Here is a 25,200-nt window from a genome sequence, read left to right as displayed (position 1 = left end):
ACTAATCCACAGCATAAAATCCAATGCTAGCTGTGTGATGACAGGGCTCCTTCAAACTTCATGACCATATTCTATTAGGATTCCTCCTATGGGGAATGAAGTGCAAGACTTCTGTAACAGGAGGTTTCTTGCCTACTTGGCCATCACTCCAATGATGGCAGCTGAAGAGGCAGTCTCAGCTATAGTAGATTTCTTTGATTTCTAATAACTGATGTGTTTGAATTCTTCGCGTATTTCTTTCTATTAATTTGCCTTAGTTTCTCAAAAGACGCTGAAAGGCTTAGGTAGTCATAGAGGTCTTAAGGAGAAAATCCTAGTTCAGAACAAGCATAATTATGCATCAACAACTACAAGACTGGGAAAAGTTTAAATGATTTTTTTCTGTAATGGTCACAGCAAGAAGATATTTCACCAATTTCTGCAAAATCCACTGCAATGTATAAGTAAGTTCTCAGGTGAGAGATTATTTTTTTTTGTTTCATTTGTTTATAATTTAATTTAGCAAATATGTCTTTGATTTACAGGAGTCCATGTCAGACATGTTGAAATAGAATTTTCAGTTTATTAAAAGCCAGTATTTAGCATCATGTGTTGGAAAAAAAATAATGCACATGAAATGATACTATAGAGTGTCTTTCAATAATATCTAGAAGACAAACTAAGTCTGTTGTACTCCTCCTTCTCCAGTACTCTATAGTCCTTTTTGAGTTACTATTGGTAAAAATTCGAATGACACCCATTACATAAACTCTTGTATCTTATGGCAACACTTATTCCTACCAAGAAGATAGGTTTTGAAATATTATTGTTATTTTTGCTTATTTTTGAAGGAATTTTATGTATTTTACACAAAGTGGTAACTACTTACCAGTGAACTAATCGACTTACTGATCCAATTTTGTAACACCTACCTTGTTAGGACTCCTAGTAATTTCAATGTTTTCTATTTTCTTTTAATTTTTATTTTCTATTTTTCACATTCTACTAGCCCAAACTATACTGAGTACCAATTTACCACCTTTTCATATTAGTATTCTGTTACTCATGAGGTATACAACCTTATATAATTCAACTGTGTATTTATTTGTAGGACTGGGCCGAAACCTTCCCACGCTTTGTGGACTCCATTCCTTAGTGGGTTTAGTTGAATGATACTGCCCTCTACAGATGCTGCAAGTACATAACAGAAGTTCAATTTATTTTCTAAAATACCAATTCAACCTTGTTTGTTGTTTGTTTGTTTTTTTTTTTTTTTCCAAAGATCATAGATTATTTTTGACTTGATTCTTTGATTTTAATTCTTTAACACAAGAAGCAATGAAGATTATGTGTCTGAATACTTCAGATTTTCCACAGTGCATTTTCAAATACAAAGGAAATGGGTTATCAATTCTGATTTCTGACTTCATCCTTGGAATCATGCGTCACAAATACTCTCACTGACTTTAAGAGGAATAAATAGGAAAATAGCATTAAATATAAACAGGTAGAGGAGAATCTGGCTTTACTTTGGGAATATGCAAATCTGGCACAAAAGTTCTGCATCTGAAAGTGGCATACACAGAATAAAAATTAATGTTTTTATGAGTACATATGAATCAGAATCAAAGCAGCATCTTCTTCCTTGTTCAACCTCTTAGAAAACACACAAAAAAAAAGTGCTGCTCTAAGTTTAAAAGAGAATATCAGGGGTATGTTTCCTCTGGCAGAGGCATGATTTCCTCTGGTGTTATTTCCATAAGGGCAGCACTTGTCTTTGTACAGAGAACTTAACAGAGAACCTAAGTCTCTCTCAAACCTTTAAAACAAAAATTAAACCATTAGTACTGATTCTGGTTTTAGATTTTGCACCACTCAACTTCTGCTGACAGTATGCATCTATATCCAAAAGCAGAGCATCAATCATTTTAATGAAGAGTATTTCAGGTGCAGTTTTAAGTAGCCAGAAGTAGCATTCACAAGATAACCAGCTCAGTATGCACCCCTGTTCCCCAATGCTTCCTTAATCACACCCATTGGCACTGTTACTTTCTCCCTTTATTAGCTGTAGATAAACCTGCTTTTTCTCTATGGCACGAAAGTATCCCCTCACAGCTTCCCATGGTATTCATTAATCTTATCCATAACTAACCTGCCTCAGAGATGTTGAATACTGATGAGTGATCACTAGTAACAGATGAGGTTGATGACTGTGATGATCCAGGAGTTAATTCTGAGTTACCTGCTTCAATTGCCCCTTCAGTGTCTCTCTCGTTATGGTCAGGAAAACTGAAATCTGTTGAAGTTTCATTATCGTTAAGGCTATCTGAGGTACCTTGGCCAGAACCACTTTCTTCATCACTTGTCAAAACAGCCCAAGACTTAGATTCTGATGTGTTTTGGAGTTGGATGCTAGAAGTCTGAATGTGGTTCTCCAAAATTTTCAGGTCGTTGTGCTTCTTGGGTATCACACTTGCTGTCAAAGTTGGCATGGATGTATAATTACGTCTGTCGATGGCACGGTTTATCTGACTGTCAGATGCAGCAGTAGAAAGCTTCTCTTCTTCAGGTTTCTCAGAATATGAACTTATAATTAGGTTACTCTGAGACTTGTCGTTGTTTACCTTTGTATTTTGATCCTCTACTGACATATCCTGATCTTCTCTATGGGAACTGCATGAGATGCAGTTACTTACAGGGAAACCATCATCATATTCATCGTAGTCATCCTCAACTACAGAAGACCACAAATCAGTACTGGACATGACACTGGGAGACAACCCAGAGGATTCTCTAGAAGGAACCAGCAACCTACGCAAAGTTACAGGGATCTCACTTTTGGGAGGAACAGCTGTAACTGAAGTAAGTATATTTGGTAAAGGAAGAGTGTGATGAACGGACATATCAGAACCAGAAACAACTGCAGGCATATGAACAGGATCAAAACCAAGTGAGGAACTTGAAGAGGCACTGGCAGCCTCACTTCTTTCAGAAACACTTGAAGACATATGGCTGTCTGTAGGACTAGCTACATGTGATGATGTGTCACCTGCTAGGAAGGGAGTTGTTACAGCATTTGCTGCCTGGGGGAGGAAGGCATTTGTGTTTTCTAAACTGGTCAGCTGGAATGAAACATCGCTACTGTACAACGAAGGCATAACCTTCTCAACATCTTCACTGTTAAATAAACTGGAGGAAACATATTTCTCACTTCCATAAGAAACAGATAAACTTTGAAGTGACGCTGTGGGCTTACTAAAAGTGTTTGACATCATATCAGCAACAGAAGGTGCAGATGTAGAATGCAGCTTGCTTTCAGTTGTAGCAGAACCTGGTGCCATTTGATGCAATATTTGGTCAAATGTAGAACTATCTTTTTGAACCCTTGAGCTTTCAGCCAATATTGGATCACTAGGCACAACTGCAACTGTGCTAAGCAGAGTGCCATAGCCAGAAGATTGGAAGGAGGACTGCAGTAATGCTTCGTTATTTAATGTAGCTGAGGTCTCATAAAAGTACAGCTGAGTCGAGGATAACATTTTGCTATAAGCAGGGGCAGAGAGAGCTTGATCTGAGCTTGCACTAAGCATAGGTTTAAGCAAAGTGTCATCAAAGGCCGGAGTTGTAACATGCAAAGGCTGAACAGAAAGGTGCTTTTCTGTAAGTTTACTAATATCATGATCAAATATCTTAGTAGTGGGAAAAGCAACAGAGACTGGAAGGATTCCCTTTGTGCTAGAAACAGGAAGTGGGCTTTCTTGCAGAGACATATTCTGCTCAATTACAACATTGTTAGAAACAGATGTAGAAAGTTCATGTATCACTTTACTTTCAGCACTGGAAGCCATTTCACTTAAAGAGGAGGAAATTTTCAGTTCTCTCTCATCTCCATATATAACATCACCTTTTTGAAGCATCCTATTAACATCACTAAACCCAGATGATTCATATGGAATCTCATCAACAGAATCAGAGGAGGAAATGTTAAGTACTGTCAAAGTATCTGTATCAGGCAAAAGGGACTCACTACCAGAGTATGCTTCAGACCAATCCGTGTCACTAGATACAGAGCGCGTAGGCTGCAGCAAAGTATCAGCTTGTGATATTACAGAAGAAGGTTTATGCACCAGTACATTGTTATAGCTGCTAAATAAAGGATCTTGACGAAATATGCCAACAGAATCATGCACAAATTCTGCAGAGTCATAGGAAACAGTAAAGCTTTGGAGGGAGCCCACATTACCAGACAAAGCATAAGGAAGTTCAGACATTGTAGATAGTACATGCATATTTAAATCACTGCTGGATGGTTCAACTTGAGAAAATATGTGAGTTCTATCATGACCAAATATCAGTGTCTCCGAAGCAGCATGAGTGGTCTGATGTGACACCACATCAGCATATTGAGCAAGGCTTGGCTGCATTAATGGATCACCCTCTGCCAACGTCAAAGAAGCATGCAGGGACACCTTATCACTTGCAACAGCTGGAGTAGCACTTTGTGGAAACATTTGAGAAACTGTATACAAACGGTGAAACATTTTACTACTGGAGGAAGCAGAGGAAAATGTAAGCAAAGGTACATCATCATAGGAAGACAGGGTGGGTTCAAATGACACATCAACACTGGGAAATACAGGTGTGGCATGCAAGGTCACATCACTATCTGATGTAGCAGGGGTAGTGTCGAGCATCTGAGAGTCAAACAATAAAGGGGTGACTAGAGGAAACACTTCACTACTGTAGGAAGGTTGAAGAGGTATCTCACCATTATAGACTGGCTGAGTTGTCTGAGAGAGTACCTCACTGGCAGCAGAAGCAGAACCATATTCTCCAGAGCTTGAAGAGATAGAGTGAGGTGATAATTCAGCAGAGGAGAAAGCAAAAGTAGAATAATGTGGCAATTCTAAATCCGCATCTGAAGTGTCTCGTGAAACGACTGGGCTGCTTGAATAGGGCACTGTAGTTGGCTTTAATCCCTCTACATAAGCATCAGTGTAACTGGTCTGAGACAACTGCCTGCTAGGCGACGCATCAACAGATTGAGTTGTTGGAGCTGTAGCTTTACGAAACCACAAATTTCCATCAGTGGAAGTATGCTTTGGAGGCTCATCAGAGCTTGAGGGTGCTACACCTTCTGAAACATATTTAATGGAGCCTGGGGAAAGAACATCATGCACACTTATGTCTGGACTTCCTGAAGGAAGGGCATCTTCTTGGGAGGTCTCCTCTGTAACCAGCTGTGATGAAGAAGTGGTAGGAACTGAACTCCAAAAGTCATCAGATTCCTGATGAGGTTTAAAAGGAGACAATAAGAAATCTTCATCACTGTGGCCAGTAGTGGTTATTCTTGTTGGCTCGGTGCCTGAAGAAAGATATATATACTCTTCTTCTCTGCCTTTGGTAGAGTCAATGAGTTGAGGAGGACTTCCAGCAATTGTTTGGGATTCCAAAAAAGGATCTTCCTCTTCAGAAATTTCACCAATAGGTGGAGAAGTAGCATAATAAACTGCTTTGAAAACATTATCCTTACCATGCAATTCTTCTCTTGTTAAGTATCTATTTGCTTTAGCTTCACTGGGTTTTGTTCCCATTATTTCTTGACTGTAGCTGGATGTAATCACCTGAAAATCTCTCCTCAACTGGTTCACTGTACTGTCAGTGCTAGGAACCACTGCAGTTTCTTCATCCACCTCTGTTTGCTTTTCATCAACTTCATCCTTTGAAAAAAATATCATTGCCGAAGACAATTAAAAATGTTTATAGACTCTGTACATGAATGAAAACTAAAACTGTAATAATACGCCTTCCTGCATCCATAAAACAAGACAACACTTGAGAAGACACTTTGGTCTTAAACCAAAATATTAACTGCAAGAACAGGTATCCTCTTCTATCTTGAAAAATATTACATATTGGCAATAAAACCAGAAAAATACTGTGTCCCAACAACTTCTTCAATATTGTGTAACTTTAATTGTATTTGACAGGCAAAAAATCACTCACAGTATTTATTTACTTTATTAAAAAAGCTCTAACTCTTTCCTAATAAAATACAATTGTATATGCAATATATAGTATGTACTGTATACACAGCAATGAAAAAATAGTTTTGCTATCACAATGTCCCAGAAGTTTGCACTAATATCCTGATGGCAATTAAATTGTAATAATAAGAACAGAATTTGTAAAATATATTTTATGACCTCAATGCTGCTGAATCTTCAGAGTTTTCCGGAAAAGAAGATTTCAGGATCTTCAGCATGACTGTAAGAGTTTCACAAGTGTTGTGAGTCGTATTCCCTAGTCCTGTGACAAAATGACCCTTTGTTTTCTGAACATGAATGATGATGAATAACAATGTTTTGTGCAAAATCTGTGTTAGAGTTTTGCCTTTTAAGGATGTATCCAAAAGAAAAAAAAATTACATGCCTGAATGCAATCAGGATTTAGGCAGTGCTTGAGGATCTAAAATCAAACCTTTTTGTCCTCTCTCCTGCTTTTCCTGCATCAAATCAAAAGACAACATTGAAACACCTAACTTGCTCAGCAAGCATTTTTGTTTTGACCTAGACACAGCAGCCCCTGCAGCTCTGGGCTGTTCCCCCATCTAGGGCTGCACCAGAAGTGAACCTGTCCCAGCACAATCTGCAATCTATATTGAGGGACACTTTCAGTTTCTGAAGGGACTTGATTTGACAGGCACACATAGCCCTAAGAGTCAGAGCAGCACAGAGCCTCTTGCAAAATAGTTTCTTTTCCTTATTTGAAGATCTGGCTTGGTGATGTGGTAGAAATGCCACTGGTTTTTATTCAAAAGCATAATGCTGAGAGAAAACTCCCAGTAGATAGGAGATAGGCACAGTTATCAATCTAACAACTCCTCAGTTTCCACTATAGTTTATAAACTATAGTTTAGATTCCTGCATGGAACAGGGCACAGCAGGGAGAAGAATATAAAAAATGAACAGCCTTTGAAGGAACATGCCCAAGATAAAGAGCTGCTGAATACATTATTGACTGAGGCACTCAGCAAACAGGAGTTGTGAGCTTTTACCCAGTCTCACCAGAGCAAGGGCTAGAGCTGGGCTTCACACTGCAGTCCCTCTTTGAACCAGAAACCTCTCAAGCACTCACAAAACATAAGGTACTTCAGACATGACTCTCAGGTTTGGATTTCCTTCTAAGGACTAGATACCTAAAATATAGGGACAGCAGCACCAAGACTGTGTGTCTTTAAACCTGGGCTGGACTGGACAGACCCTTGTTTCTAAAGATCTAATTTCTGCAAGGCAATGTATGCACTTTTAAACTTTCTTGGTTCAAGTAAAAATCAGTTGATATTCACTGGCACCTAACAGATGCAATATCATAATCTAGATACATAGCTTACAACAACAGAGAAATGACTGTATTACTGGTTACTCGGTGTCTACAAATGCAAGAGAGGGTAAATAGGTAACCACAGGCTGTCTATTTAACTGAAAGGACTTGTCATGCAGTGAGAATACTGCGGTCATAGACTATAAATTAAAACTTAAAAACATAAATTAAAATGAAACTATAAATTAAAAATTCTGGGGGATTACTTGATATTACTTGGCAAATGTCTTACTGAAGTAACTGTTCATGTTGCAAAATTGGTACTAGAGACTGTCAAAAACTTAATTATGGTATGTTTACATCTCTTCTTGCTGGGACACCAGAAACCTAGTTACTGAATATAAAGCCTCCAAAGGTTATCATAAAATCATCAAAAAATTTGTAAAACAGAGCTATACTTTAACAAAAAGTTCAACCTGAAGTTCAAGAAGCAAATGAACCTCCAAGAATTTTTGAGTTCACAGCACACTGATAACAGACACCCTTGAATCTCACTCTCCAGCACAACCATCGTCCTCCCTTACTTTAATTTACTACATGATAAGACCATCACAAGCAAGGACAAATCAAACTTCTCTTTAACTAAAAAGCCTAACACTGGATGGTAGCTTTGATTCTGCTAAATGAACAATTCTGTCAGACTTCACAGAAAGGTGATTTTAAACTAATGCCCCATTAAAAAAAGTATTTAGGAATATTCTCTGATATCCTTTATTCACCATGTATCTCCAGCCCCAGAGAAATACTGAGCTATCTCCAGAGTTATCTAGGGAGGAATATAGCTCAAAAGCTATATATGCACATACATATATGTATACATAAATGCAGATAATACACTCAATTGGTGACATAGTTTTGTAAACTTTCACAGAACACAATTTCAATCTAGTTGAAATGTATTTATTTTAAATGCTCTTTTAAAAAATAAATGAATGTTATACCTCATATTCTTCAGCTTCACTCAGTTCAGGAATGAGGTCAGCCTCTATAAGACAAAAATACACACCGTATCATCCACAATTTTAGACAGAGAGAATTCTTAATTCTGCAATGACTCAACTGGTTAATTAATTAATTAATATGTTTATTGAGACCATGTCTAAGATTTTTTTGTCGGATTGTGCTTGGAGAAGTGGCCAACCCCCTGGACTGAGGAATAAGGGTAGCAATGCTCACTCATCTAGACAGGACACATTCAGCCACAACAGTTTCATCTGGCTCTATTTTGATGCCATAGGACTTGCACTTTTGGAGGAGCCACATGTTGGCTGGGGAAAGCCAAGTTTACAAGAACATTTTCAATGAGAAGTACAGTTTAATGCAGAAACACAGATGAGAGAAAAACAGTAAGTCGGGGATCAACTATTTCTCTACATTAAACCTGAAAGCTCTGAAGATACACTTGTAAAACAATCTGTTCTATAATTGTCATATAGAAAATTCCCTGTTTGTGCACCCAGGCTTGGGCTTAGGTACTAGAGCAACAGCAATGCCATCATACTCAATATGCAGCAGGCTGCATGCCTCCATCAGGGCAGACCAAAGAGACCCACCCTTCCAGTGCTTACAGCCTTTTTCAAAATACCAACCTATTTGACTTAATGTAAAGACATGAAGCCAGTTGTATCACATCCCAGAAAAAGCCCCTAATAAATAGGTACTGCATGCTCTGTGAAGAACTGCTCTAGAGGCTTTTGAGGGATTCCCAATTTTCATAAATAAAAACCAGCTGAATTGGGTTGAAGAAATGAATCTCCTACAACCCAGTTGAAAATCCTTCTCTCCAAATTTAGAGGTAGTCTCTTGCCTTCTTTCTCTCTTTTTGGCCAAATCCAGTGTCGTACTTCTGACAGTGGTCAGCAAGAGAGGCTTCAAAGCAGGTTGAAAGAAACATCCAACTCTCTGGTAGGAACTGACAAAGGTCTTCAGTGAGGAAATCTAACACTGCTTCCACAGCACTAAGAGCATCTTATCGCTCCTTTGGTCCATAAAAAGGCCCATTCCCATTCGGAGTCTTTCTAAGGCATTCTCCTAAGCCATGTTCTAGCACTCTGTCTGCACACAAGTGCTAACACATATTCTGAGGGCTGATTTGCACTAGGTCAAAATGCCAATCTCTTACCCTGGAGAGGGATTCTAACAACAGCATCACACACAGCCCCATGTCTGCATGTCCTCCACAATTCCCAAATGTAGTTTCTTCAATACACTTAAATAAATTTGTCATCTCTGCATTTCTCATTTTTGCAGTGTAACATGTGGATCTAAATTTGTATTCTCTTTGGTCTGTCCATGTCTACCCTCCAAAACAAATTGAGATGTCCTACATGCACTGTACACTAGATGAAGTTTATCAAACTAATAAGCTCACACAGTTGTACTTGTAGATTATACATGCAAACAAATTTTGACTAAGCAATGCTGCACAAAATCCTCACAAATTTTCCTTTAGTAACAAACATCTATAAATTACCAAGTACAGAACTGACCTTTCATTAGCTAGATAGATAAAAAATTATCTTACCTCTGACTTCTGAGGCCTACGAGGCTCTGGGGCAGGGTGGGGAGGGGAGCGGAGGGGAGGAAGGGGTGGACGAGATAATGATATTCCCTGGCTTCTCAATGATATGAATCAAATATTGACATTAGTTTGAATTCCTTCCCACAATAGACCCATACCATGTACTATGTACTCAACAGACTTCTCTGAAAATTTTTTTTAATCCAGAGAAATTCTATCCATTCTTTTTGTGGTCACTATTCTTGAGTTGAGCTTTAATCAGACTCAGTCAGAAAAACAAACTGTACTGATTGTGCTAGAGTATACAGAAGGGCATATGCTCTCAAATTCCACCAGCAGGAAACTACAGTTTCTTACTGTTTTCTCAATGGAGAGGCATTAACATACATATATATATACACATATATATATAAACTGTATATTAACAAAACCAGTAAATCTTCAGGAACTTTATAAAGACTATTTAAATTTGGATGGTAATAGAAAATTTATTTGTCAAAAGTATGAGAGACACACACTTACAGGCGTTCTGTTAATTCTGTTGATGAACTTTTGATTTGACAGGAGATTACAGAAATACAATAACATCCCCCATCCAAGGTGAAGAGCCGCACCCTCCAAAAAACAACCCATTGATGTAGGTTGATGAACAAGCTTGTTTATTTTTTCTGGAACCACATATTGATTATTCTATAGTATACATTTTAAAATAAAATAATTAAATAATTAGTTAGAGAGTTCTGTAGAGGTCTTTTCATAGTCCATTTTAATGACAGATGGAGAAACGATAGAACAAATACAGAAAAGGTAACTATTTCCCTACACTTGCATGTTCAATGCAAATATTTGAAAAATCTCTTTAACAATGTGATTTATAATCGTAGAACAATGTGCACAGCATAAACTCTTTTCATTTCTGTACTGACTTATGTAATAAATGGCATGGCAAGAACAAAAGTAAAGCCTGTTTCTTTTGATTAAATCAGTTTTCAGATTTCTACTTTTATCAGAAAAAATTAGAAAAAATCATCCCTAGATCAGACATTTAATATATGTTTAGTGCTTTTTTAGGACAAAAATCACAAAGACGAGTTACAAAGAAGTTGCATAGTTAGACTCTCACAAAGCATTGTTGACAGCACGAGCTGCCAGGCAGGAGACGGCATTTGAGAGCTGTATCCCAACACATTGGGTATTTTTTGACAAACACCAACTGAAGTCTACACAAAGGAATAGAAGTGGGGAGTTATATTCTTATTTTTCCTTTCCTGTGTCAGCAAAAGCATGTAAGTACCACCAGTATTAGCTACACAACAAAGTATTGCATAACCTTCAGTTCTATACAGACATTATCTAGAGAGTCAAAGCACACATTTACATAGTTATTTGAAATCCAATTCTATCAGCAAGTGAAAAACTTGTAAATAAAGGTTGGATTTTTATCAAAGCTGACTAAAGTACTCTGGGCTGATTCCCTAAATTTTCAACGGAGATTTTGTAGCTACATCACTACATGCATTTGTTTGCTTTTACTAAGTGGAGACTAACTGGAAAAAATTTTAGTGTGCACACACACTGTATTACAAGGTGAAGGGCTGCCATTCTGAAGAGTTCAGGAAAAACCCAAAGAGCAGAGGTCTCCACTATGGTAGCCTGCCCAATGTCATTACACTACGGCTCCTGAGGCTTCCACAAACTGAGGCAGAGCATGGCCCCAAAGAGGTCCTTCCTCTTACAAAGCATTGCTGAGAACAAGAGTCTCGGGTCTGTGGATGACCAGAGACTGCAGAGCCCTCACTAACTGCATATGGGAGGCACTAGACTGGGTGGGGAGAAGGCATGAGAGACACATTTGTGAGTATCTCAAAAATGAAAACCTAAAACAATGGTCTTGAGCTTTTTGAATACCAGATCTCATTAGAAGCAGCCATTCCAAGGATAGAATTTTCCTGGAAAAGGGCCCATCTAATGGCTCTGCATGACTCATGCCTTGCTTTAGTTCTTAACATGAAGACTAATTGATCTGGAGGTGACTGTAGTGAATTTCATCTTAATTAAACTGGATTACTCAGCATAATTCTTGAAAAGGAAAGATTTAATTTATGCTTTATGTGTGTCAACTTTATTTCATGTCTTCACGGTGAAGATAACTTTTCTTTCATAAATTCCCAAGCAGGAGCTCCAAGAAATCCCCTTTTGCCTCAAGATCTATAAAGCAGATCACAAAACCAATTTGATGTTATAGTTGTAATCAGCAAGCTGCTCTGAACAAATCTTTCTTATCAGATATCTACATTCTCATATGTCTGTTGTTTAATATTAGGTATATTAAAATTAAATGTGAAAATATTTGAAATATTTGCAACAGTTAATTCAGAAGTAAATAATTAGTAAAAGTAAGTATGCAAATAAACATTAATATTAGAAATTAATGGAAGTTTTTTGCATATTTTAAAATTGTATCCAGAGTTGACACAGCAGGTAAACAACTTATTTATAGAGCAATGTACACTCTTAGGAATCATACTAATTACATGAGACGAATTTTTCCCTGAATTTTCTTTATTCGGTGCTTTCATTGGTACCACTGTGGAAGTGCCAAAATAAAAGAACCAAAGTAGATTTAAAAACTTTGTGTCTGCTTCAGACAGGAAGCATGTCAATGAAACTTTTGGGGTTTTTTGTGAAACAGGCAAATATTCATTTTGGCATTTAATTTGTATTTAAAACTTTTGCTCTCTTTTTATTTGTATTGTTTAAAATTTAAAGTATCGAAGTAGAAATTAATGGTTTTTCTGTGTAAAAAGTCTTGAGAGTATCAGACCTTCAGTCTGATATACAACATTTATTATAACAAATATAACACATTCTGAACTATAGCATTTACTGTACCAAATTCTCTTGTCTGAGCAAATGAATATGAGAGAAATTTCTGCTGATACTGGAAGGTGAAATTAATTTTCCAGTATGTATTTCCCTCACTCTTCCTTCTACCAGAATGAATGCAAAGCCCCTGTTTTGCATGACTTCAGCAGAAATACAGCAGGGATGCTGTGCTGGGTGGCTGGATCTGCACTGCTGACCTACCCCAGGCTGCCCAATGCCTCATCATCCTCTTGCTGAGCCTGTTCCCCAGCAGCATCTGCTTGCACCACAGGTGCACTGACAGTGCCTGCCCAGCCCCAGTGCTCCTGTCTCTCTCCCTGCCTCTGCACCCACGGTTCCTTCCAAAGGGAGTCATGGAACACAGAAGGGTGATATGCAACTCATCTTTTCAGCAGGGATACAGCAGTAGCAGTAGGAGGGAGGTTTGTCCTCTGGATATCACCTATACTGGGTTTTGTTTTGCAAAATGTATTTTCAGAGGTTTTACAGCTGTGATAGCAGCACTGTATTGACTTGGTTTGTTGAACTATTGTTTAATGATGATAACACTATGCTGCTTATTTGTCATTCCATGTAGAAATGGATGTGGGGTGTGTAGATGAACTCTCATCTGAGAAAATTCTTCAAACAGCAATCCAGCAAATTCTGGAAAGTAAGTGGAAGAATATACTATCTAAGAGATGGATAAAAGGTAGACAGAAGAGTGAAATGTCAGGCAGAATGTCAGAACCTTGTTGTGGACATTTTAGAAAACTAAAGAGAAATAGGAAAATTCTGGTATATATTAGCCTAAGACCCCAAACCCCATTATTCTTAATACACTGTGTTTGAAAGACAAGTTAAATCTTTATTAAAAGTGTATATGTACTATACCTGATGCTGTGCCGTCCTCCTACAGATAAACGCACTCTATTACAAGCCTATTACCCTTATTAGTCCAGAATTCATGTGGTAGAGATTGTTGAGAATCACACTCTCTCTCACTGTAAAGGAATGTGGCTCCCTTGAAATGAAAAACTGTCCAGTTTTCCCAAGTTCACCACAACATCACTAATGACCTTGCTGTGGCTAAACAGACATACATAAGTGTAAAACTGAATTTACAGACTACATAGACAAACAACAAAATCCAGGCCCTTAGATAAAAAAATAGCTCCTAGCATGATCAAAAAGCATTTGATTTTTTCTATGATTAATTACAGGGCGCTTAATTAAAGACACAGCCCTCACTCACTTTCATAAGAATTGGATCTGATGCTAAAGCTTACACCAAATTTAAGGAATTATTAAGGACAAGATCAAGCTTCATGCTATAGTTTCAAATTATTTCATAGGCAGAAGAAGCAAATCTGGCTGTGAAATCATTAAGATTTGTTTGTTAGGTCTTTTGATTTTTTTGCGAGGCAGCATTAAGAAGCAAGGGAATTCCATCATCACAAGTCTTTTGAAATCAAACTCCAAGTATTCATAAGAAATCAAATTTCAAAATCATTAATATAGACTTATAAATCATATATTGTGGTTGTATTACTTGATTCCTTAAGACTTTGGCTGTGTGGATTAATTTTGAGAGGATGCTTGAACCATAGAGAAATAATCCAAACATGGTTTTATTTCCCTCCATATCTAAAAGATACACTTGTGAGATTTGAAATCAAGTAGGTGATTTTCAGAATATTCTTAGAATTAAACAAATTAACATGCAGTTTTTTATAGGCAATGCTTACAAGGAATTACATAATGTAAAACATCATTAGCAAGGAACATGCTGAAGGTTAACTGCAGCGATTTTGAAATTTCATTTTAGCATAATTTGAAAGTCACGCATTTATCTGGTTTGCAAACAAACTACTTCTTCAAATACAGATTTTTTATCTAAAAGTGATTGTTAAACTCAAAAGAGCACTTACCTGTGTCCTCTAAAGGCATATCAACAATGACTTGGTCACTGTATTTTCCATATAGACCATTAGAGCAAACAGCAACTATCTGAAGAACATAACTTGTATTGGGCAGCAAATTATTTAGAATAGCCCCCTAAAACAAAAAAAAACCCATTTAACCATTTACTTGCAAATAAGTATCAAGTATTTGAAAATGTTAATTTTTTCATAACACAATTTTCTTATGAACCATAAAGCTCCTTTCTTCTAGTATTATAATGTGTGCTTTTTATATTTTACTGTCACAAATGGTTTTCAGTCAACTTAAAAAAAAAAATCTCGTGAGTTTTTACATGGAGGATACCAAACCAAATAATTATTTAGTGCTGGACACAAGTTAGGTAACATTATGTCTGATAAGTTATGAGTCTTTAAAGAGGGTTAGAGGAACAGATCTCATTAGTAAAATACCACGAAGCTGTAATCAGTAACTTAATATTTATAGCAGTATGATTGAATTGAATCTCATTAGTTGCTTGCGCAGGTCATTCTTTCACATCCATGAGCAATGAAGTACAGATCACTGTTAACTGACAAAGGGTTTTATGGCCAAGGAGCTCTGTGATTGACATGGTCATGGCATGTACAGGCAAATCAAAGCAGCAAGCTGTAGAGTTTTTCCCTGTTCTGGACAAGAGAAACTTTTAATTTTATTTTAAATTGTCTTCGTGGCTTTACAGCCAAAAAATGAGAAAATTTCTCTTCAATTGGGTCCCAGCTACAGTTTAGTCCCTCAAGAAAATTAACAGTGAGTTGTTATGACACCATCCCTTTTTATGAAACTTGAAAAGTTTACAGTTACCAAGTCCTGATACCCATCTGTCAGAAACTCGTGCTTTGTCTGGTCTTCTCCATCCAGCTGTTGATAAAAGACAGCAAATCTCTCAATTGTGGTGTCGTATACAACACGAGGTCTTTCCCACGTTACAAGAAGACTAGTATAATTCTTTGGATCAGATTGAACATTTTCAGGTTCTGAGCTGCAAACTGGAAGAAAGAAAAGAGGAAAGAATATGGTATTTATTAAATGGTACAAGTGACTCTACTAAAATCTTGAGCTACCTCCTGGGAAAACTAATGAAAATCTTTCGTGTGCCTCATTTTCAGCTGTCTACTAAAATATTTGAGATGCCATTCCACTATAAACAGAACCAGTGTTTTAACACTAGATTTCCAAAAGCAAGTAAATTTGAGGACTGAGTCTCCTCTCCCTGCCTCTTATACCATATTTTGTGAAATATTACTATCCAGTTGCTAAGAAATAAAATATAAATGATAAAACATAAAGATTCTTATATCTGTCCTGGGCAAGAAAAAAATCTCAAAAATTCTGTCTTTATAGCTCTATCAAAGTAGAAGAGCTGCATACTCTCTCACTAGCTATAATAGTCTAATCTATAGTAGATTGTTTTAATGGTTAAAGGTGAAGCTATCACACCTAATTTTCCCCTCAAGGGAATCTTTTATAGTACTTAAAGAAGAGAAAAAAGGCAAATAGGAAGAAGTTAATTGTTACATAAGCAGTAGTGATTTCATGTTATTATATTTCAAGGCTTGTTATTATATTTTTAGCTTGACTTTTGCACAAGCAATTACATAGTCATTCCCCATTTGGAATAAATGAGGAGACATTTTTTGTATCTCATAATCTCTTTAGAGCAAGATATGAGTATCCAGACAAAGCAAGTAACAAAAATCTATTTAGCTAACTAAGAAAACCAGTGCAGATCCTTTGGAGTTCTCTAAAAGGAAGCAAACACCAAGATGCCTCAACGCTTTGGGGGACAATGCTGCATTTTGAAAGTGAAGTCCTGTAGCTTTGCATTTTGCCTTTTGAACACAAGGGGGAAGTCAAGCCCCTCCAAAATATTTGTAAAGAGCATTTCTCCCATTCTGCAGGGAAGGTGGGCAGTTCGGAGCAGCTTCGGTCTGAGATAGTCAATGGAAAATAAGCAGCAAGGCTTTTTTAATTTTTGTGTTTGTGTGAGCAAGCTAATAGTAGAGGCAGTGTTAGTCTGTGTAGTTTAGTTGAATTCTGTTGCCAGGTTTTGAATCTATTGTGCTATACAATGGATACACCATTTTATTAATTACACTTAATTATTTTAATTGATGCAAAGGAAGAGCAAATTAAAAAAAAACCCCTCATGTTGTGTACATTCCATTCCATTCCAAAAATTGATCATTCCTCCCCATTTCCACCAGATGGCAAAAAGAAATCATTAGACCAGCAAAGATGATTCCCTTCTCAATTCTGAGCATTAAGAGAGACAATTTAAACAGATTTCATTCTTTTTCAATGAACCTCAGGACTCCTCAGATATTTCTTTTCAAAGGTGTTTAAAATTCTTGTCAAAACACTTTTTTATAATATAAGCACCAAGGTTCTCTGTATTCCAAACTCTTCTCTACAGTCCTTTTTCCTCCCTTCATCTTTTTTGCTTATGAGTGTATTTGGTTCTGAAATCTGTGTCTGTATTCAGACTTACAGAGCAGTATTATAAAACTTTTAAAGGTACAAGGCTGGTGCTTCCAATGTTTTTTCTTTGTTTTCTTTTTTCCTTTTCCAGATGGTTCTTCTATTTTTTCCCAAGAAAATAGTCTTCCTTTTTGTTCTCCTTTTGATGTTCATCTCAGCAATGACCAACGATATTGCTACATGACAATCATCTACATATTATTTCACCTCCATTTCTTCCCAAAATGTTGTCTCTTGCCCTTCTTCTGATGTCACTTCATAAATCATCCTGCTGTTCCCTTTTCTTTTCTACTAGTCAGTAACACAGAAGTACTTTGCTTCTGCCTTTTCCCATTTTCCTACTCCAGAGACTAGAAGAAGAAAGGAGACCACATGACAACTTACCTAATTACTTCTGCTTTGATACTGACTTTTAGAAAATCTGAGCAAAGAAACTGCAAGAAAGGGAGTTCTTAAGTCTGTTACTAGTCTGAAGCCACAAATATTAAACTGGATTACAGGTAATAAGCAGCAAAATACAAAATAGCAGAAAATTCACAGGAAGTCAGAGGCCTACTCAAACCCCTGCTGGACTTGAATCCAAGTCTTTGCTTTCTCCATGTTAATACTTAGATTCTGGTTTTGCATATCATATGTCATGGTAATGCACCTAACTTTGCTTATTCTTCTGTGGAATAAAATGCTACCCATGTAACTTAAGAAATTTTCAACTAAAGGTAATTGCATCATGGGGAATCACTGGGGTACATCACCCAGATTATTGCCAAAAACTGCCTGGGCTGTTTTTGTGACCAGAAGACCTTTACAAGCTGCCCAAATTTGGCCTTTCCCCCCCCCACCACATTTGTTGCTTTCTTCTACTTTTAGCTAAATCTGGGTTTGAGATTATATTTTAAATGCAACTTTTCAATTGTTGAAGCCATGAAATCATGTCGTTTGCATTAGGATATTCAGGGGCTTTGAGCATCACTGGCAGTGTGTGACAATAAGCAATTTTTTAATATTCCCAATCTACTCTTTGGGATAGAGGTGGAGCAGCACAGTAGACATGTGCTGGGCTGACCTTGGCTGGCCACCAGGTGCCCACCCAGTCACTCGCCCACTCCACCTCCTCAGCAGGGCAGTGGAAGAAAGTAAGATGGAAAAGCTGATGGGTCAAGATAAAGACAGAGGTCTCTTGCCAACCACCATCATGGGCAAAACAGGCTCGACTTGAGGAAATTTATCACCAATAAAAATAGATTAGGATAGTGAGAAACAAAAACAAAACCACAAACACCTCTCCACTCTTTCCTTCTTCCCAGGCAGAACTTCACTCCTGACTCTTCCACCTCTCCACTCCCAGTGGTACAGGAGAATAAGGAAGGGGAATTGTGGTCAACTTGTAACACTTTGACTCTGCTGCTCCTTCCTCATGCTATTCCTCTGCTCCAGTGTATCCATCCAGCATCCATCCACAGGATAGTCTTTCATGACTTTTTCCAGCCTCCGCACAGTCTTTCAGGAACAGACTGCTACACTGTGGGTCCTCTCGGGGTCAGAGACCTGACAGATAACCTGCTCCTGCATGGGCTCCTCTCCACAAACCACACCTCCAGACAGGAACCTGCTCCTGCATGGGGGTTCCATAGTCTGCTGCAGGATAGACTGCTTCACCACAGTTTCACCATGGGCTGCAGGGGAATCTCTGCTCTGCTAGTGGAGCACCTCCTCCCCTTCTTCCTTCTCTCACCTGGGTGTCACAGAGCCGTTTCTCACAGGTTTCCCTCACTTCTCACTGCTATGCAGCTTTGCTTTCCCAGAGGTGTCTCCATCATGGCTCTCAGTGCCCTGAGATGGGTGGGTTGGTGCCAGCTGGAACCGTCTGTGTCTGACTCGGGGCAGCCCCGGGCTCTCCTCACAGAGGCCACCCCTGTACCCACCACTGCCAATGCCTGGGCACCTGCACCCTGCACACTGTGCCAGTGGAACTGTCCCACACACACGTCTGGATAGAATCAGAGGATCTGAGAATTTATAATGAAGTCATATTGACTGAAGAATGTGAAAGGGCAAACGCACAAGTCCTGACCCCATGTCTCACAAGACAATTTAACTAAGCTGCTGAACTTTACATAGTTGTATTTCTCATGGGAAAACAGGTTGACTAATACTTTTTATCAATATATATTGTCAGTCTTGAATTTTAAGAACCCATTATTGTTTATACCTTTACTAAATCCAGGAAGATAAACAAGAGTTAGGTTTCTGCCCTTACTCCCAGGGCCTTACCAGAAGGGTGGAGCAGATGGAAAGTCACCCAATGTGCCCAGCAGCCAGGTTTGGTTCTTAGGTTTACAGGAATAAACAACGATTTCTATTATAAATAAATTTGCATGCCAGCTGAGGTTGGTGAGATTAAGTATTACAATTTCAAAACACTTTTTTTTAGGTGAATCCTCAAGTATGGCTGTAAGGATTAGCTATTTTAATCTTCTTAAATTGATACATACGTATCACATAGGGAAATTACATACATTACTAGGCAGGCATGGGGAATGAAGCATCTCCCATGCCCTTAAGAGGACCGTGTTTGTACACCAAAAATGTTGGGGATGTCACTGTGAGAAAATTCCTGAAAATATTTTGCCGAAATTAGTTTATAATGGAATAGAAAGATTCTTCTAGCTTTTCTAAGAAAACTTAGTTCTACTTAAGGAATGTCATGTCCCAACAATAGCAATTAATCAAGCATTTAATCCTACTGCCTAATAGAATCTACACTGAATGCAATGGGAGAAAATTGGGATTCTAGGTTTCACAACACAAAATAATTTTTCAGTTATCTACCTGAGTAATAACCAGTCTTGGCATTTCTCATGTGTCCTCTAAAGGGATTAAAAAGATTACTTTTTTTCTGTTGATTACTATGCAATATTTAACATGAATAAGTCTGTAAGTCTATTGACTCCTGTAGACTTTGGCATTCATGTTACAGATCCTACATCTGAGCATTTCCGTTTAATGATTCCTAAGCTTTTTAAATTTAATTTATTTTAAAATGGAGGTGAAAACATAAACACTTCCCTAATGTTCTGCATTAAACAAATCCTATAGTTGCATTTGTGTGCATCTATGCACGTGTGTGTATGCATAAATAAATAAAAGTATGTGTGTGAAACCACACTTCTAATCTGGACTACACCTATAGTACATGCTTAAGTCATCTGTTTATGTCTGATTAAACACAGTTCAGTGCAATTGAGTTAAAGAATCTACAGGAATTCCCATGCAAGTAGCAACATAGTGCTTCCAGTTTAGATGTTTCCTATATATTCCTTTGTGCTTGTTAGTATAGGAATCGTTACTTCCATATTCAGTTCTAGAACTTGTTTCCCATTATACAATGTACTGTTTTGGTAAGACTAAGAACAGAATCTGGCTTCTGGAATTCTCTCCATCTATCACTTCCTAAGCAAACTACACGGAATTAATTTGGTGACATCACTTCAGTCTCTGTTGGAAAAGCATCCACACTACATGATAAAGAACCAAATGGGTTTGTAAAACAAAATTCTCTTGCAGTCTCTGAAAAGGCAGCTTTGTTGAAGTCTGAAACACATTAAAATGGCAATCTAAGGAAGCTTGAACTGATGTGATCTTCACTGAATGCTTGGTCAAGACAAAGCATTTAATTTTCCACTCCATTTAATCTGACATGTTTTATGATTGCTGTTTTTTCCTCTGAAGTGATAGATTTATGACTAATAGCACAGTGTGCTACTTTCTACACAATTTAAAATGAGTAACTTCATACTTGGATGAATCTTTTACTGAAAATCGTCTTTTAACTTTTGAAGAAAGGAATGACTGTTCAGTAAGTACCTGCTTCATGAATTTCTTCTTGTCCAGTGTAAGAGGAAAACACTTGCCCAAAGAACTTATATTGCTGTTCCCTGAAGTTGTTTTGCAGGTAGTCCATCAGCATAACATAGCCAGACTGCTGCATTGTAAGCACTTCACAGAATACAGCTAACTAGAAGAGGAGATGAAAAAAAGAAGTTAGAAGTCATAAAAATTGACCAGATTCTGCTAATAGGAAAAAACTCTGGGGAAAAGATGTTGGATAAAGTCTCACAGGTGAGTTATCCTGCATGGCACTGAACTTCTGTTCTTCTGTACTATCGGCATATCTAATGGTTTACTCCACAAATGTTTTTCAACCACTCTGCTGTTGGAGCTATGCTCTGCCCAGCACCACCATTTGGCTGGGGGAATATCCAAAAAGTGTTTCATACTCCTCTTTATCTGAGCTCAAAGTCCAGACAGCCTGGAATATGTTCTTACCCTATTTTAAGACAAGATCAGATTCTACTACTAAACTAAAAAAAAGGTAAAAAGATAACACAATTAATATACATGTTTTCTAATTTAATGGCATCACAAAAGACTTCTAACTAGATAAAAGAAAAGCTTTGTTGTTGGGCTGGCAATGAATGCTTCTACCATATACATGGCAAATGCTTTTCTTTGGTATATATATAATTTTTTTGTTTTACTACATTAAACAAATTACCTGGTTTTCAGAAATACTTATGGTATCTTTAAACACAATCCATTCAACTGTTTCAGAGCATGGAGGAGCTGATAGAGACCCATTATAAGTGTAATATTTGTCTGTTGCATTCGGCAAAAGATTCAGCAAAATAAACGGTTCTAAGGCGGCCTGTTTTCCTAAAAAATAAAAAAGAAAAATAGAGTCAGATAGTCAAAATACTACAGAAGCAATTAATAAATAGAAATCACACTCTCCAAAAGAGCTACCATTATAGGAACACGCTACTTCTGCGGCTTTTCAAAATTTAATCTCCAGAGAGACTAGCAGACAAAATAAATAAACTTCTATTTAGTTTGAAAAAGTACAGCTCAATCCCAACTTCCTTTACTTGGGAAGGTGTAGTGAGTTACTCCAGTAACAAATAGAGTAATTTTAATTGGTTCACAAGAATTTTCTCACCATAAGCTTACCTGCAAGGTGCCAAACCTTTGTCTCACTCTCAAATTTGAAGAAAAAGTTAGTTAAATCTTTGTTCTTGGTCTCATGACAGGGCTTCAAACTCTCCCTGAATTTAATCAGTTTGTTGAGTTTTTTGCAGGATCCAAAGTGCTGCAGAAAATCACGGCCAGGGGAACTGTTGCCATGTTAGATGCGAAAGTTAATATTACTCATGATTGCAGAAGCAGAATTTCTGTGGATCAGGGTTCTTTTTTAAATGCTGATAATATAATGAAAACCTGTAACAGCTTTACACAAATCAGCAAACAATGCAAAGACCTCTTCCAAGAGAGTATGACTGCTCTGTTTATTGTTCTGTGAAAATAATATCGCATCTTTCAGTCAGCAGTTTACCTAGTACCTTGTCAGCTGGAAGGAAGCATGCGGGATTGCTGGAAGTCCTTCCACAGAAAGCTAAGTGTCTGCTGGTATGGCAGTAGGGTCCAGCAACAAAAATTGGCATAAATGGTAACAACTTCAGCAAGGCAGACTTTTTCAGTCTGTGACAATTTTCTGCTTTATTGTCTGGTGCATCCAAAATAATGCTGCCTTTCACACCTTGGAATAGTGTAGATCCTTATACACCTTATTTCAGTCTAAAGTTACTCATTTCAAGTTTCTCCCTAATTGGTAAGTATTCATTTCTGAATATCTAATAAATTTCCAGACTGTGCATAAACTTATGCTTTTACAGGTATCTCACTTCTTCAGCCCTGTATAGATTTCTGACCTGGCTTTGTCTTCATAATTCCTTACAAATTTGGTGAGAGCAGCAAATTGCATTAACAGTTTACTCCGAGTGATGTTTTTCTCTACAGTTGACTTTTCTACTGAGTTAGGGTTTAAGAACTGACTTTTCCCCTCTCTCTCATTCATGTATCATGACGAGGGAACATTTAGCAGTGTTGATCAAAGAACCTCCTTCCATTTCTCCTGTCAAAATGTTAATCAACCTTCAGACAGAGCTATCGTTGCTATCTGGTATGTCTAGTTAACCCATTCCTCCCTCAGTAAAAATGAAATCCATTTTATATAGATGGCTGGGAACATGAAACTTCTCATTCATAACAAGAATCCTGCCATACATTTTGCAACTTTGGATTTTAGAATACCCTTTAATGAGACTGACAGCCTAGATTCTAAAATCAAACACCTACAAAGAATGATGAAAACCAGAAAATTTGTCTATAAGGAACAGGAGTGCTCCTCTGCAGAGCTTGGGAACTCAGCAACTGTGATTCAGATAAGCACAATACAGATATGACTGACAAGGACAATTTATGTACATCACAGACAAGGACAGATTGTGTGCTATTCACTTTTCTTCAGAAGAAACAACTTGATTTAGTCATGACCTGAATTTCCTGAGGTCATTTGCATTTTATTCAGGAAAATTGTATTCTAAGCATTGTTGAAGTGCCATGTAGTGACTTTATCTTGCATCTTGCTGCTGACAGTTCTACAGCTCCTTCCAAGGCTGTAGGACAGCATCTGTCTTGATGTATTACTAGTTCTCCTCTTTGTTTCACAGAAGATGACACACAAAAGTAATGAATCTACTACTTTATATTTCCACCTCCTCTTTCTAACTTATGAAAGGTGCTCCCTTTTAAATTTTTTGAATAGTGCCTGTTTTCCAGAGGAAAAAATATTGATTTTAGTGTCACACTTTTGAGAGCTTTTAAAACAGCTTTTTACATTTTCAACCTACCAATCTAAAGGAGCTTTACAAAATTCAAGCACCATTACTTAAAGGAAAACTGAGACAAGGTTTCCTTAAAGTCATGGACATGACGTAAGAACATATCCCTGTTCAAGACAGTGCTCATTCATATTTTTCTTCTGCAAAGACACCATAAAACTGGATTAGAAACACAGCCCAGATCTCTTCATGTACCACACTGAACTTCATGTGTCCTGATAAGCAATCACTACCAATAAAATACATTTGGATTTTTTTTGACTTACACAGGACCTACTGAAAAAAAAATATGTCTCCTCTGAGTCTACTGATATCCTGACAGTCTCACTCTTCTAACACCTTTCTTGGATAGTTACAACAGTCTTATCTGGCTTCCAACCAGATATAAAAATCCTAAGATGTACGATTAAGAAGATTTACATAATAAATCAGATTTATCTGGATTTAGAATTTAAATAGTTACTAATTTCTCATTGTAAGTTATATGTATTCATTTACACTTCCACTGTAACAAATAGTCTTGGGGTAAATAAATCAGAGAAACATGAACTATCTCAAGTTGGAAGATAAGTATGAGGATCATCACGTCCAACTCCTTGCTCCTCACAGGACTACCTAAAACTAAATGATATGACTAAGAGCATTATCCAGATGCTTGGTGTCATGACCACTTACTTCTCTGGGGAGACTGTTCCAGTCACAGATCACCCTCTCAGTGAAGGGCCTTTTCTAATGCCCAGTCTGAACTTCTGGCACAGCTTCATGCCATTTCTTCATGTCCTATCACTGGTCACCACAGAGATCAGCAAATGCCTCTCTGTTGCCCCACTTAAAGGAGTCATTGACAGTGATGAGGCACCCTTCTCCAAGCTGAACAAAGTGACCTCAGACACTCGTTATAAGTCTTCAAGATCTTTCACAGTCTTGGTTGCCCTCCTCTGGATGCACTCCAAGAGGCTGATGTCCTTCTTACACGGAGGCACCCAAAACTGCCCCCAGCACTCACCATGAGGCCGCCCCAGTGCAGAGCAGAGCGGGACAATCCCCTCCCTTGCCCAGCTGGCCATGCTGTGCCTGATGCACCCCATGACAGGGTTGGCCCTCCTGGCTGCCAGGGTACTGCTGACTCAAATTCAATTTCCCATTAAACCAAACCCCAAATCTTTTTCTAAAGGGTTGTTGTGTTCTTCAGGCTCTCATTCCCCAGTTTATTTATATAACCAGGTGTCTTGGGGTGACCTTATGATGTGTATCCCATATCGCTGCCTATGC

General features: G+C 37.8%; 1 protein-coding gene across 6 annotated transcripts in view; it reads right to left on the bottom strand.

Moving 5' to 3' along the window:
* PTPRZ1 (protein tyrosine phosphatase receptor type Z1) overlaps positions 1 to 25,200 on the bottom strand; it is a 135,950-nt gene that overhangs the window by 29,081 nt on the left and 81,669 nt on the right. For 4 of the 6 annotated variants that reach the window (XM_042018123.1, XM_042018125.1, XM_042018124.1 and 1 more), the window contains exons 7-12: positions 21,747 to 21,904; positions 21,056 to 21,206; positions 15,515 to 15,699; positions 14,680 to 14,806; positions 8,304 to 8,347; positions 2,132 to 5,699 (exon numbers count right to left, since the gene is read on the bottom strand). In XM_042018123.1, the coding sequence (XP_041874057.1) occupies positions 2,132 to 5,699; positions 8,304 to 8,347; positions 14,680 to 14,806; positions 15,515 to 15,699; positions 21,056 to 21,206; positions 21,747 to 21,904 (4,233 nt within the window). The remainder of the gene's footprint in view (positions 1 to 2,131; positions 5,700 to 8,303; positions 8,348 to 14,679; positions 14,807 to 15,514; positions 15,700 to 21,055; positions 21,207 to 21,746; positions 21,905 to 25,200) is intronic. The other 2 variants (XM_042018127.1, XM_042018129.1) reach the window with 2 other exon arrangements.

This window comes from Corvus kubaryi, unplaced genomic scaffold, assembly GCF_017639235.1.
Source record: "Corvus kubaryi isolate FWS band 111438036 unplaced genomic scaffold, C.kubaryi_AGA036_p1.0 137, whole genome shotgun sequence".
Classification (NCBI taxonomy): domain Eukaryota; kingdom Metazoa; phylum Chordata; class Aves; order Passeriformes; family Corvidae; genus Corvus; species Corvus kubaryi.
Note: the sequence above shows the minus strand (reverse complement) of the source record. Positions and strands in the feature narration are given on the sequence as shown.